Source organism: Clinocottus analis, unplaced genomic scaffold (genome assembly GCF_023055335.1).
Source record: "Clinocottus analis isolate CAN_PGR_092001 unplaced genomic scaffold, fCliAna1.0.p SCAF_17, whole genome shotgun sequence".
NCBI classification, from domain to species: domain Eukaryota; kingdom Metazoa; phylum Chordata; class Actinopteri; order Perciformes; family Cottidae; genus Clinocottus; species Clinocottus analis.
In genome coordinates, this window is record NW_027175898.1 from 10,085,397 (window position 1) to 10,101,221 (window position 15,825).

Genomic DNA, 15,825 nt, shown 5'->3' on the forward strand with positions numbered 1-15,825 from the left:
TCTATCAGTGAGGGATCACGAAGAACAAACTCTTGTGGAAAAAATATATAATATTATATTATAATTAATCAAGATCTTAATCTACGTAAAAAAAATATTATTCACAACAACATGAAGGTATTCTTTGGCACCAAAAAACCAGCAGCTTTAGTCAGCTTTTGTCAACGTTAACTATTGCCTCCATTTTCAAACCTTTAGCGCCCACTAGCGTTGTTTTACAGAATAAACCTAATTTTCAGGAACTCTCTCGAAAAAAAGAGCTTTACTTGTAATCCCATGCCCTACCACAAGGTGGCCTCCAAGTCACTCTATTGAATTTGTGACGAAAGTAAGTAAGTAAGGCACTCAGGTCAAGAGAAGCTTCTGTGTGGTGAGCAATTATCAAACATGGCCATTCAGGGCAACCCCTATGAATCACACTGAAATGTATTCGACTCGCTCGCGCTTCCTTTCACTGGTGTTACATTTTGGTTTCCATACTATTCACTTGTGAAGTGCTCTTGTTGGTGATCATACTCGTTCAGGTGATTCTCACATTAATTAGAAGTGTCTCTATCTATACAGTGTGTTATTGTCTCATTTTGTGAATCATCCTTTATAAATGCACAACGTCTATACCTGCCCCTTAAAAACCCTGACAAATGTCAAAATGAAAAACATTAGACTGTCCGAGTCTCAATCATTTTGAGGTCTCAAACCATTTGTTTGGTTACGTAAACTGTATTTTGTGTAGTAGCTTATTTATCAACACTTGACATTTTCACATTTTTCAACGTGTTCTCTAATTGACACAGTCATGTCATGTATATGTACCTTTAGTACCAGTTTCAACCTAACTAGTTCAAGCAGAGCAGTGATGGTTAGTTACGTATGTGATGCCCCCCTCTAGTGTACTTAGCATTTTTCAGGGCCAAGGGTTGGTTAGATGGCATGTGACTAAATTGCACCTCAGAACACACAATACAAGGCCAGGAATAACCCCACCTTGAAGTCACACACACACACACACACACACACACACACACACACACACACACACACACACACACACACACACACACACACACACACACCTACTAAACAGAGGTATTTTCACATGCAAAATCCAAAAGAATGTATGTGGGAAACAGAAAAATACATTAGGCATACACTGGACAGCTGTTTGCATGATTGTTTAATAGGAAACTGTCGGTACGACTAACAGAGGCAATCAGGGTTAGCAAACCAGTAGCAGTGACAAGACATTTGACTTGTGAAACATATCTTGAACAGTAGCATGGCATGCCTGTATCGTGTTCCACCTTTCAACTCTCAATCATTTTTGGGTGCTTGACTTTTTTTCTCCCAGGCGCTTGTTGACTAGTGCGGATTGGACAGGTGGCATAGCTTGGAGAAGAGCTGGCTTTTTACCAGCCAATAAAAATAGCTGTGGTCTCCATGATGTCACCGGTGAGTAAATCATATAGATCCTGACAGAAGAGAGAGAGAAAGAAAATGAGAGAAAGAAAACAAGGCAGTATTTTTTTTATTTTGAACATTTTGATATTTCTTATTCGTTTAATTTAATTTCACATTAAACCTTCTTTTTGCTTCTCGCTTTCACAGCATATCTCAGTTTTCTGCATGTCTTTATCTGTAGGTGCTCCCATCTATTTTGCGACGTCTAACCTATACAACCAGGAAGACGTGAAAGAGCAGAGAGACCACGTTCCACACGTCAAACCCCAATAACACTGCCGCCTTCCTCCAGTCACACTGGCTGCAGTTGCCAGAAAGGGTGTACAGTCTAAAGCCGGAGTCTGATCTCACCCCCATACCTGGCATTCTGAAGCCACAACACCATGCTGCCGATGTGGAACCTGATCAGTCGTAAATCTTCACTGTTTGACCATGTGACATGCCAAATTTGTGATTCTGCCCTCTCGTCCACCCTCCACATCTTTTTCCTTCCACCCACAGCCACCCGTAGTGCCCTTCTAACTCCAGCCGCCTCTGGCTCACGGTAATGTCCAGCAGGAAGGTGACAATCCCACACGCACAGATTGACGTTTCTGTGTGCATCTTTCATGTGTTCGTACGTCCTTTGGCTCTATATCTGTGTGTGAATATGTGATTGTGTGTGCATAACTCCAGTGACCCAGTGGCAGCGTGGCAGTAGGGTACTCTCGGTAATAAGATGTTAGGAATGTAGCACTTGTCAGCCTCTCTGAGGATGCTGTTAATTCACATTCTGTCCGTTTCAGAGGGTTAGCCCTTAATAGACAGTCAACATTCACCTGTGTACAACCCCTCTCTCTCTCTCTCTCTCTCTCTCTCTCTCTCTCTCTCTCTCTCTCTCTCTCTCTCTCACTCTCTCTCTGTGTAAGTATGCATTTAAGTGTCAAAACGGCTTCCTTCCATTAATGACATTTAATGTTCTGGCAATGTGCTGCAACTCGGTTTATCACACATTGTTTTAGAAAAGTTGCATCTTCCACAGCTACCATAAAATAACCATAAACAAGCAAAAACAGTAGAAGCAGAACCAAAAAAAAAAGGGTTTTGCATGTTTAACCAATTCCCCCTCGGGGGGAAACTGAAGGATTGTTATATGAAACTAGAAACCATAGTTTGTTTTATGAAAACAATCCCCAAAGTACTGTATTTGGATGTATCGAACACCATAAGTAATACACAAGTGAAACATATGGTTTGGTACAATTAAAATGTCACAGATGTGCGAAAAATATCACATGTGTAGCCTTTTATTATAACACAAAACATATTTAAATAGCCCCAATGGTTGCAGAGATACAGCCTTTTCAGTTTGGGTATGCAATTTTTGAGCAGAGGCCTAAAAATAGGTGGGTTGAGCCATTATATGAAGACAATACTGCTTACCTTTATTCAAAGCATTGTGGTTTTTTGAAAGTGTTTTAACTATCCTGTACAGAACTATTCATTTCAGGACGACATGACAATTAACTTGCTTCAGTTAAAGGCAAATCAATCAAGATGGTTATCATAAAACAATCTATCCGAGATGGGTGACATAATAAAAAACATCAGAATACTCAGAAAAAAAAATGTTGCAACCATTAAACTACAATGTAACATCTCAGGCCATGTAAAACCTATCAATCACATATGGTATCATCTTCACATAAAAAAAATAGAGACACATTGGTGCTATTATTTTCAGTGATCCCAATCAGGTGTCATGCGGTTTTCAAACGACGCTGCCATGAACCGATGATGACTGCAGAAAGTATAAAATGCATTCAACGATGTAAAAACTTAGGCCTAGGTATGCTGAGGAAAATAATTGTCAGTAATGCAAACATATACATGGTTTCTAATAAATGGGCTAAAACAAACATGAGCCTTACTATTCTTTAATCGTATTTCAGTGATTTTCTGACTCCGAGCTCTGGTAACCTTGAGGTCAGTAAGGACACAATGAGGGAGTTGTTTTCGGAAGAAAATAGCTGCCCCCTTGCACATTCTATCACAAAAGATTTATCACCAGCATTTGCGTAGATGGATGAATGAGCCAGACCTGTCCATATGTGGCCCTTTGTGTGCGTGTGTGCCAAAGTGTCTGTGTTTCCGATGACACTTGATGATTTTGAACAGCTGAGATGAGTTTCTGTGGAAGTGGACAACGGGGCAGCTGTACATCTCTGTCTTGGACATATACACACATACACACAAAGCCACATACACACACAGGCATATAAAACAACAGTGGTCCGACCCCTTTGGGACCAAGCCAGACTGGGACCTTAATAAAGGCCTTGTTGTTTCAGGAGGTAGCTTATGTGGTTTCAGGTTCTCAGCAGGCCTCATTTTTACAGACATCTGCCATAATCTTTCTGATTGCATTGTCCTGAATTGCCTTCAGATTAGTGATTGTCCATTTTTTTCTCACTTTGATCATTTCACTTTAAAGGTCTGTTGTGTGGCGGCATCGAACGGTGAGTTTGCAAGTTGCAGCCAACTGAAACGTTATCGTGTGCCAAGTGCATAGGAGAACTATACTGTTTGATACATAAACACAGCTGGCCCGATCTAGAGCCAGTTTGGTTTGTCTGTTCTGGGCTACCGTAGAAACATGGCGATGGAGGAGGACCCGCCTCATATGTAGATATAAACAGATTATTTTAAGGTAATAAAATTGTTATTTTCAGGTTCTTATACACCAAAGAAAAATATACTAATTCCATTTCTGTCAATATGTCCCCCTAAATTCTACTCTGTACCCTAATGGTAATGTAAAGGGTTAATAAAAGTGCACGTTTACTCTTTTCTTTAATGTACTCGTGGTATTTGTAACCTATTAATGGTGGTGTTGTAATGTGAATAGTCGTCTAAATAAAACCAGTTGCCATTACTCCCTCAACAGGCCCTGCAACATCTCAGCCAATGAGAGACTTTGCTTGGTCAGTCCTCTTTTAAAGAGAGGCGGGGCTGGATGTGCTGCAGGGTCACAAGGAGTGATGTAACCTGTGTTTATTTTCAGCATATACACGTAAATGTAGACACACTGACACCTTCATGCACACTCGCAGACACACACGCGCACACACACACACACACACACACACACACACACACACACACACACACACACACACACACAACAGCAACTGTGGACGCTTGCACATACTGTTCTTTACATGCGAAGATTTTCCCATGCACAAATCGACTGGCTTAATTATGGACTTCGGGATCTCTGTCATGTTTCTGCAAGCTGGTTGCCTCTCAAGATCTCTTTACAGTTTGGTCACTCGATGACAACTGTTGTATGAGCGCACGGAACGACAGTAGCCCCCCGCCCCTCCCTCCCAGGCCCCCACCCGCCCACACACACTCCCTATTCCAAGGAGAACACAGGGCGATTAAATACCAAAAGGTGTGCGTATCACTAGGGAAGACAAGTTGGAGGGAGAGGCAGAGACAGAAAGAGACACAGAGACACAGAGTATGACATTTAGTCATAGCCATTAATAATAATAGTGGCCCCCCCCTTTCCGTCTGTCAGCTGCAGCTGTTGATCACGCTGGTGCAACACTGAACTTTCTAGCATTGCATCACTCTCTTTCTCCCGGACTCTAATGCTGTCCTGTGGTACCCTGCATGTATATGGCTTGAGTGAGACATATTGCACATCATGCCGCAAGGGTAATGGACTGAAGTAGGATTATTGCCCCAATAATGTTAAGACTGATTGAGTTTGAGAAGTAGATTTGCCAATTAATTTATGAATTCGAATTAAAACAGACACCCTCTGGTGACACTCTGATGATGATTGCAATAAAATACGGTCCAATTTGCAGTATTTTATTGCAGTGCTAAGCTGAAAAAGGATTCAATCAAACCAGTGACGGAAGTGAGAACTTGAGTGTTGCATGTCTGCTTTATCCACAACTATTTAAGGGCACGTTCAATTAATTAGCATGCCAGTAACCTGCCACTTGTTATTCATACTATGTGTAATGTATGCACAGCAAGATGTTGGTCATGTTCTCCATCGAGAGAACGCAGCAGAGGGACGATGTAACTTCCCGAGGAGCTCGTCCACTCGCATACATCAGAGACATTCCACCTCATCTGACACTCGTCCATGGAATTCTGCAAATTTTCCACACTATTCTACCAGGCATTCTGAAGTGCTCGTCAAAAAGACTGGCATGGCCAAACATCAGGCACCTGTAAACCCTGGAAACAGGAGCAAGGGACTACATTTCCTGGAGAATGTATCCAACCTGTTGTTAATGATTTCAAAATAAAAATGTAATATAGAAACATATTTGCTTCGTTCCTTTTGCACATGGATGCATCATAAAGTATGTGCTCCTGGGTCTGGTTGCTATTGTCATTGGGTGTATTTGTGTGTGTGTGTGAAAAAATCTTCTTGTTTGCACTGCTGAAAGGTGATAATTTGTCATAGATTTGTGCAGAGTCCCTTTCTCCTCTATGTTAGTATGGTCAGTGTATGCAACCTATAGTTGACACTTCTGTGTCATTCTGGGAACACAATAAATACTTCCGATGACGTGAAGGTTTACTTGGCAACCGATGGCTGTTTTAAGACCACGGATACACTTTCAACTTGGACTGAGTGCAATATTTTTTAAGTATCCTGTCCATGGAAAGAAGTAAAACGTCATTTAATCACATGTGTCATGTGCTCATTGTTGTGTGGCTAGTTATACAGCTCAATGACTTCATCCAACTCTATTTGTGTAACTGGATGACATTCTATTTAACCTTTATTTTAGCCAGGATTAAGAAGTTGTGCAGCCATTATTAGTCACATGTTGTTTGGAACCTTTCTAGAAAACACTAGTGCATGTTTAAATGGAAATGTCACTCTCCCTGACTTTGAAATGCTTTTTGACACTATCATATGCTTTCAAGGATGACAATGTTTTGTCCATTTATTCTTGGTATCAAAAGGAAACATTCACTTTACTCGAGTGCAACCAATGATCTGCTGGTTTTGGGAGTGTTGGTGGTGGTGAAGTGGGGGGGTGGAGGGCTGGTAAAGGTGGGAGGGGTTGACACAGAGATGTACAGGACAGGACACTCTCATACTTGCTCCATAAACCTCACCACATTTTGCTGCCGCAGCTGTTGTGGCGCACACAGGGAGCAGAGCGGTGTGCTTCTTCTGGGGTGATTATGTCGAGTCCGGTAACGGCTTTTTCTCACTGATCAGCGATCACCGAGCTCATTTCTTTGCGGCAAAAAACATCAACAACAACAACAACCGGAATGTTGTCACTCTCTCTGTCAGCAAGGTCGGTTTCCACAGAGCAGTGAAGACGCCGCTCATTTACCATGAGCTGTTTGGATGTTATGTACCCAGCCTATGGACATTACGCACCGTACACCACGACTGTTCCTGCTTTAATCAATAGCTTACAGGTAGGACATGAGCAAACCTTTCCATGTTGACGTAAAGCACATTGTATTTTCACTGTTCGCGGGGAGGAGGGGTTATTCATTAAGGGGTGTTTGAGGTGAGGACTGCATGCAGCTCGTGCGTAAAAGCGAGTAACCTGATGGATCGCTAAAAGGGTTTTTACATGCTTGTGATGCTTCGAACTACAAGATTTGCAATATTGTGCTGTTTGTCATGCACCCCCGAAACTCATGTCTTGACACACGCACGCTCGTGCGCGTACGTGCACACACATGCCAGCGCTGCCACACACAAAGAAAAACATTATGTCAAAATGTGTCACAGACAGCTCCAGAACTGTCCCGTGTAACACCTGTCTTCACCCCCTCCTCTCCTCTACCCCCCCCCCCTCCCTCAACCCCTCCCTCTCTCCCCCCTACGCCCCCTGACAGGCTCCCACAGGTCTGAGCAGCACTTCTCTCTGCCGGGATTTTATGGACACTCCCAGGGGTCCCGAGGGGATGTCTGGGGGCCCAGGCACTGGAGGATCTTCATCTTCATCCAACTCTTCCTCGTCCTCCTACACGCCTGCAGCTTTAAGGCCAGAGGAGGGCCCCAAGGAGAAGCAGGAGGCCCCAGAGGCAGAGTACTTGACTTCTCGCTGTGTTCTCTTCAGCTACTACCACGGAGACATCAGCAGCGTGGTGGACGAGCACTTCTCCAGAGCCCTCAGCTCCTACATGGACGGGGAGGGCAAGCGGCGGCCATCAGACCAACAGGGCACAGGTATACTACCTTGTGAAGACTAGTTGTGAAGTCAAATGAAGGCACACACAAGTGTCTACTTATGTGGGTAATGCAACACCGACTTAAATGTGATAATGGACATGTGAAGTACTTTTTATGTCCATAACATGTTTTCGTTAATGGCAAGATTCAACAAAACAACAGGGTTGGTTGGCTACTCCCCAAGGAAAACACAAACTCCAATAAATCCTAAAAGACAACTGTTACATTTTGAAAAACCAGGAATCAATTATCTTTTCATGAAATTAATTAGGATTTAGTCTGAATGTTTTCGCTCCAGTTAATCTGACTCACTGCAGTGTTAACAACACATGTATCTCATGAGGACTCATGCTAATCTAGAACAAGTTGGGTAAACTGAGTTTAGTTTGCCTTTGCCCACCACCACATCCCTGCGGTCTCAAAATGTCCATTTATTCATGTGAGCGCCGGGGCCAGAGTTGTCTGTGTGGTGTCTTGCGCTTGTTTTTGAGGCCACACAGGGTGAGTGGACAGTTCTGCAGAGCACAGCAGAGCAACAAACAGGTGATGTGATCAGGTGACAGGACTGAAAAGCTGCTTGTCGGGTATGCCGTCCCTGGGGAGGTCGGGTAGTAAGGTTCAGAGGTCATGAAGGTCAGGAGCAGTTCAGTGTCCAAAGGAACTTCTTTGGCTCTCGTTAGGGTAAAGATGAAAGAAAAGCATGTTTAGGTTGGGGACATTTAGAAATCCAAAAATGATTTAAGGCGTCTTTTGGATACCAGGCTCTAAGTTTACATGGTCTTGTTGTGTGGTATAGGCTTTGGCAACTTTGCCCCAAAAGACACTGATGGGATTCATGTGAGTTATGAAGCTTTCGTACATTTTCTTAAAAGCAAAAAACAGTATTACTCTGAAAAGCATGCAATGTTGTTTTTTTTTATATGACAACATTATGTTCACCATTTTTAGTGTTTTGCTCTTATGTGAATCGCTCCAAAATGAAAAGTACAAACACAGTAATCTTTTTACATATTTTGAACCAACAGCCTGCAGATGTTTTTTTTTAATATCCACATAGGGCCTATAAGACTCTACTTGCGCCACTACAACTGTTCCTCTTTTTCCTAGTTCATTTGAACGTCTTGGTTTGGGCACTAACACACGCTTCCTGCCTCACAACAGATGCTATGTTTATACATGGCCGTAAGCGCACAGCCCCGTCGGCGTATCCCCTTCAAACGTCTCTGTGGCTGCCATTCTGACGATCGCTCCAGCTCTTGCCCCACAATGGTTTCTCAGTCAGTTGCCTGCCTGCTGGTCAGATTTATATATGCTGTGGTCTGTGTGATAGGGGCAGAGGGAAACACTACCTCTCAGGGTGCCACATGGTGTCTTTTTTCAGAGGAATCTCTCTCTCTCTCTCTCTCTCTCTCTCTCTCTCTCTCTCTATATATATATATATATATATATATATATATATATATATATATATATATATATATAGTGTACTGCTAAAAACATATAATGGCTCGCTGACATTCTGTCAAGGGCAAGGAGAGGGGGGAGCAGAGAAAACAACAGGTGGGGGTGCAGGAGACAGAAGAGAGGGGCAGCGGGTGCGAGCCCTCTGTGTGTGTGTGTGTGTGTGTGTGTGTGTGTGTGTGTGTGTGTGTGTGTGTGTTTCAGAAGTACTCGGCTGACACGAGAGTGAGAGATGTCACCACAGTAAGTGATTTAAGGCTCTGTGAGCCTTGGCCTCCCTCCAGGTCAGAGCGTATACCTTATATAGAATCTGAGGATATAGGGACTCTCTTTCTACGTTTCTCTCTGTCTCTCTCTGTCTCTCTTTCGCTCCCCCTCTCTCTTCTAGAACCTGGTTGTGTGTATTTCTGTGTCTTGTTGGGGCTTGGCCTGTGTGACCGTATGATTCAATGGGAAACATATCTGGGCCAGAAGGAGTAGCAGTGATGTGACATCTATGTTGCTCCTGTGTACCAGCTCCAGCCTTTTCTATTTGTCTCTATTAATCAAGATATGGATCCTGACTCTGCCTAAATTTCCTCCCTATTTAGATACCCCTTCACCTAGCAGTCGACGAAGCTTCCCCCCATCCTTCTGGGACAGTAACTACTCCTCGCCGCAGAGCCGCGTCCACTGTGAGACGGGCGTGCCTTCCTATTCCATGGACCCATACGCATCAGCATTGCACCCGGGCCTGCCACACCCACACCCACACCCGCACGCTCATCCTCACTCCCACCCTCACCCACCAGAGAGCTGGGGATATCCCCAGGCCTCAGCCTACGGCCACCCAAGGCCTCTCCACGAACTGTATTCACCGTCAGCTTTGGAGCCCCATTACGGGCCCCTGCTCATGCCCACGGTGAGGCCACCTCATCCCCTAACCTTGCCAAGCCACTATGATGTGAGCAAGCTGGAGCCCACTGCCTCCTGGCCCGGCTTGCTTCCACCAGGAGACGTCGGCCAGACGCTGGCACTCAACATGGATGCAGGTAACTACTCTGTGTCTTTTACAAATACTGTCCAGACAAAGTGTTCCTTTATTTACAGTTTATAAAATGTCTTGAATCAGACCAGATAGGACAATCAGAAAGTACAAAGAAACACACTCAGACATCAGTGTTGACAAATGTACATGTTCTGATTATTTATGGCTGCGAGAAACAAAGTCATTTTTTTGTATGTATCAACTTAAGCAAACGAGAGTGGGCTTGAAGTCTGGCAGTGTATCGATTTACCTTTTAATGTGCCATTAGTATTTTACCTTAGTTATTAATTTTGCTTAATGAACACAGAAGACAACACGCATTCTGAAAATGATTCACACAAACACACACACACACAGACACACACACACACACACACACACACACACACACACGCACACACACACACACAACTACCTTCTTAACTTTCAACCCTTGTGATGCTCTCTGTAGGAAACACATGCACAGATAAATATGCATTTTTGATGTTGACTACACTAGGCCCTCCCACATGTGCTCTCTCACTCACTCCCTCACACACACACACACACGCACACACACGCACACACACGCACACACACGCACACACGCGCACACACACACACACACACGCACACACGCGCACACACACGCACACACGCACTAACTACATTATAATCATCACAGCATAAGCCTTCTTTCCTCCCTCTACTGGATGTTTAGCAAAAGTAGGCTCCATGACAACCTGTGTTCTGTTCTCCACCGTTGTCCTCCTCATTGTTTCCTTGTCTTTTTTTACCCCAGGCCTCCAGCAGCACAAGAAAGGCAAGGAGCTGTACTGGTTCTAACGAGCCCTTCAGTCACATTGACCAGCCATTACCAGATCCAATTAGTCCCTGGACCTGCTCCGCTATTGAAGCAGCGTGTCCCTTTATCCCCCCACACACTCCATCCCCATGTACCCACCCCCTTCTCTCTGCTCCTGGCCTCCCCTGCCAGTATACAGCCTTGCTCCAGGTCGACGTGTGTGCACCATGGAGATAAAGCAGGGAGAGGGAGAGAGAGACAGAGTCCGAGGGAGAGAGAGAGAGAGAGAGAGAGAGAGAGAGAGAGAGAGAGAGACAGTGTCACTGTCTATAATCTGTGTGGGTTGCTCTCTCTGTCTCTATCCCATCTCTCTCCCACTCTCTCCCTGAACGTCGCCGGTGCGGCACAGACCTTGGCGAGGTGTGAGCCACAGTGACCTGTTTGGACTGAGAGAGACAGGATCACAACAGACCTTAGCAGAGGACGGAGAGATAGAGGGATGAATGGAGGGACAGGGGGATGAATACGGGCGAGCAGGGATTCCCTCCAATGTCCCTGGTTATCTCTGTCTCATGCTCTTTGTTGGTACAGTGGTTGTCATCATCCACTTATCTGCATTTCACAAATGCAGCATGCGCCGATAAACAGGAGCAGCAATTATGGTGGTTTATGCTTTGTTATTATTTAATTTTGCTCTCTGAAATAAAGTGTTTCTATTTATTGGTGTTTATGTGCATTTCTCACATGTTTGGTTCGGCCAGTGATCTGAAATGATTGTGATTCAGTTTATTGTGTTTTCTAAAGGGGGAGGCGATGGAGATGACCATGCCATGTTTTTTTGGTGTACTTTCTCATCTATCTATGAAGCAATCTTTTGTGGAGAATAAAGGTCTTTTTTTTAAACATAAAACATGTGTTCAGTTCAACAAGTCTTTGTTTGCTCTGAACAGACTTTTGTGGTCTTTCAATTTGATGAAGAAGATGTTCCATTTTGGTTCTTTATTTCTCTGTGTCGTTCTTGGATGTTTTGAATTTGGACTTTCTAAATACTGGGTTGTTCTTTTGTCCAAGAAGATTGTGATGTCAATAAATATTTTTAATGGTAAAAGTACACATCTCATAAATGTTTACCTTGCATGGCATTTTGACAAATAATATTTAAATAAATGTAAAGGACATTGTAAGTGTAGCCGGACAGATATAAATAAATACGTCCAAAGTATAAATACTAACATTCAGTATTACTGGGAAGAAGACAGTTGGTAGACAATGAGGGCTCGATGGAGGCTTTTAGATCAGTTTCTGATTTGAAACACTAATATATAGAGTGTGTTGATATTTTAGTAGCTGTGTAAATCCTAGAGACAGTAGCAGAGCCAGGTGTGATCAAGGTTGTGCTCTGCGACTCGCCTTATTTAAAAGGCCTTCCATTTGAATTCCTGCCTGCATTCACAGTTTGTCACCTATAAAGTGGGAACGAGTGGTGAATGCCAGCAATGTGTAACCAGAGATGTAGCCTGTCATCTCAGCGATGCACCAAATGTTGCTGTGTTATTGATCTGATAATCAGATTATGTGCTAAGGTATGCCAGTCTGGGCCACTGTCACAATTTAACGGCTGTTATGCGTGACCCCTCACTTGAGAGCAGCCAACTATGTGATTGGCTCTAAGCTGAGGATACATGTAGAGTAATGAAATTAGAAGAGTTTATGGGGATAGCGTTCCTCTCAGTTTCCCATGCCAAGCATTTTACTACCTTTTCACACTGATATTGTCGCAGGGCCTCAGGGTTTTCTTTCTTCCTCCAGGATCTACCCCATTAGCATGCACCCAGAGCTCGTGTCACATTATATTACTTAGATGTTGATCAACTCTACACAGCATTCAAAACGCTAATGTCAACCATCATGTTAACAGTCCATTGAAGACAAAAAAACCGGCATATTTCGTCATTATGGTTGCTGACTGTTACAGTGATGTGAATCATTTTGATTCAGAATTTCCACAAGAATTAGCAGCAAAACCACTGTAGATTAATTTGTATTATGGACCCGCTATTAAATGTGTGGGAGCTGCGTTTGCTTACTAAACCGGACCAATGTGTATGCAAAGCCTGATGAAATGCTTCCCTCTCCTGGTGTGGTTATAACACTGCAACAGCACAAAAGAAAAAGAATGAGTCAAAACCTGACTTGTGACTGACTGACTGTTACACACTTGGATCTGTGTGAGGTTCACTGCTCCACAGAGGCTGAGAGCAGAAGCACTGTTGAGAACAAGTTGAGAAAGACGGGGTCGAGCAACTACAAGACAGATAGAAATGCATTGCTATAGAACCCACATACAACTTAGAAGATGTCTTTAAATGGTGAGAATGCTCTGAGAAATTACAAAATATGTTATTGTTCCTTTCTTGTCTGTTTGAACGAACATGCTTTTAAAAATAAACTATATTTAAAATAATTTACAGTCAAGCTGTTTGTTGTATATCATTTATTTTGTATATTCCAAAATCACTCATTACAATTTTGCCTCGTGGAGTTTTACAATCTAAACACATACACATCACCCCCCAAAAACAACCCTTAACGGGGGAAAAACAGAGGAGGATCAGAATTAACATGTACAGAATTAACAACATAACAGAGTTACAGCACATTCAATGAAGATGACTTTTAATTATTCATATAATGAGTAGTAGGCATGATGAAATATGTATTAATAATAATGATAATAAAAGCAGCAATGGCATTAGCAATTGTAATGTAAATAGCAATAACAATGATAATGGCAGGAGGTGAGGACGACAGCAGGATGCAGGACTGGGTGCAGATGTAACCACGATGTGAACCTGTGAGGCGACAAGGAGCAAAGTTAGTAAAGCACATTAATGCTGCAGGAATTCATGTGGGAGGAAATAGAAAGTTGAAGATGACCCCCTGGGCTCAGGGAAAAATGTAATATTGTTTTAACTGAAGTGAACCTGCATCCTGTGTCATGAGACAGCGATGACTGTCTCTAAGTTGAAAATGGGTCATCTTAGGGTGTGTCTTACTGCGCTCATGATTTGTAATTCTTACAAGAACATTTTCAAGAGCCTTGTAATTGAGGCAAACAGAAGCTTTTTTGAGGGGTTTACGGTTGTGTTGAGAGGAATACAACACATATTCACTTAAAAATGACTAATATGTTCCACTGTTTTAGTACATTTTATATATATATATAAAAAACTGATCATTTTATGAAGAAAGTAATCATCAGATTAAGAGTAATCAAGAACAAAACATGTGCTAGTTGCAGCCCTTATTTACATTGATTATTATTATTGATTTTAATGGGATTCTTAACAGTCAGTAAATTTTTTGTTGTAATCTTCTCAACACAACAGCAAACCAAAACATGAAGCTTGTGTTGCCTCAGTTAGGAAAGTCATGAGTGCAGTGTGCTTAATCTTATTCAGACCAAAGGTACTTTTGGGAAAAAAACGATGACTTTTTCTTTGTACTGTACTCGTGTTTACTTTGATAAAGGGAAGTGAGTGTTATCAATTCCCAACATTCTAACTCATTTCCTGAACAGCTGATTTACTCAGCTAGTGTCCATCATGTCCCCTTTTACAGTAAGGCAACCTAAGATGACCTAAGATGTCGGTCATATGACTGGTCACCGACGACACATGACACACGATCCAGTTTCACATTCAGTTTGGAAATATATAACGGTGAGATTCACTGAAATAAATGTAATCCAAATTGTATATTTGCCATTTAAATTATTGCATGTAAAAAAAGATAAACCTGTTTTTGATATTCCATTTTCAACTCAACACTGTGAAATGTTGTGTTATCTGTGAAATGAGCCTGACTCTCAACCTGTGAACTGACCTGATTGGCTGGCCCTAACTTTACATAGTGCTCTGTGCTGCATTTCAGATAGTTAATGTGTAGTTTGTAAAGTGGTCATGTGCAGGAGACAAATAAAACTGACACGCAATCAATGCACGTGGTAAACGATGTGGAAGTGGTCGTGTAAATCACAGAAACTGTTTTCTTCCCCTGTGCAGTTTGTGTTTCTGTTTCACCTTTTCATAATACACAATGCATGAGCCTCTAAACACACAATGCCCATTATCCAGATGTGTACTTTGTATAAAAAAAACAAACATCTCACATGCTTTACTCCAGTGGTTCATAAACTTTTTTTGTCACGCCCCACATTGGAGGAAGAAAAATGTTCATGCCCTACAACAAAAAACTTGACTATTGTGGCTGCAATTAACATGTTTTGCATTGAATATATTTTCAAGATAATAACAATAAAGTGCAAATCTTTTTAAAACGGGGTTGCAGGCTTGATACGGCCGCTCCATGTTGAGCCATATCTCTGTTTTGAGAGACGCAACACCAGAATAGCTGACCTCACGGAGGTCGACTTTTGGCAAAACGCCAAGCATCAGCGTAACCTGTTAACTGCGTAACAACGTTTTGTACTTTTGTATTATGTAAAGTTCTTATGTAGATCATGGACAAAGGTTGTCCTGAAACCACAAGGTGCTGGTTCAATCCCTGGTCGAAGTGTCCTTGAGCAAGACACTGAAACCGCCAGTGCTTTACAAAGGATGGATAAACTGCAGAGAATAATTTCCCCACTCTGGGATTAAGCAACAATTATCTCTTTTTTTAAATTTTTAAACAGCATCTTCCCCCTGCGCCCCACGAGAGGGACGCGCCCCACAGTTTGAGAACCACTGCTTTGCTTTACTCCAACCTCTCGAGGACAATCACACGATCACACAGAAACCTTGAGCTATGAACTTAGAAAGTGTTGTTGTGTTGTGCTGACTCATGACTCTTTATTGATGTTGCTTCATAGTT

At 42.6% G+C, this 15,825-nt stretch overlaps 1 protein-coding gene across 1 annotated transcript; it reads left to right on the top strand.

The window, feature by feature from the left end:
• The first annotated feature begins 6,606 nt into the window (after positions 1-6,606).
• Positions 6,607-11,853, top strand: vgll2b (vestigial-like family member 2b). The gene is made up of 4 exons (XM_068580740.1): positions 6,607-6,912; positions 7,342-7,675; positions 9,730-10,170; positions 10,948-11,853. The coding sequence occupies exons 1-4, from the start codon at positions 6,826-6,828 to the stop codon at positions 10,989-10,991; spliced, it is 906 nt and encodes a 301-aa protein (XP_068436841.1). The 5' UTR covers positions 6,607-6,825; the 3' UTR covers positions 10,992-11,853.
• The last annotated feature ends 3,972 nt before the right edge of the window (positions 11,854-15,825 follow it).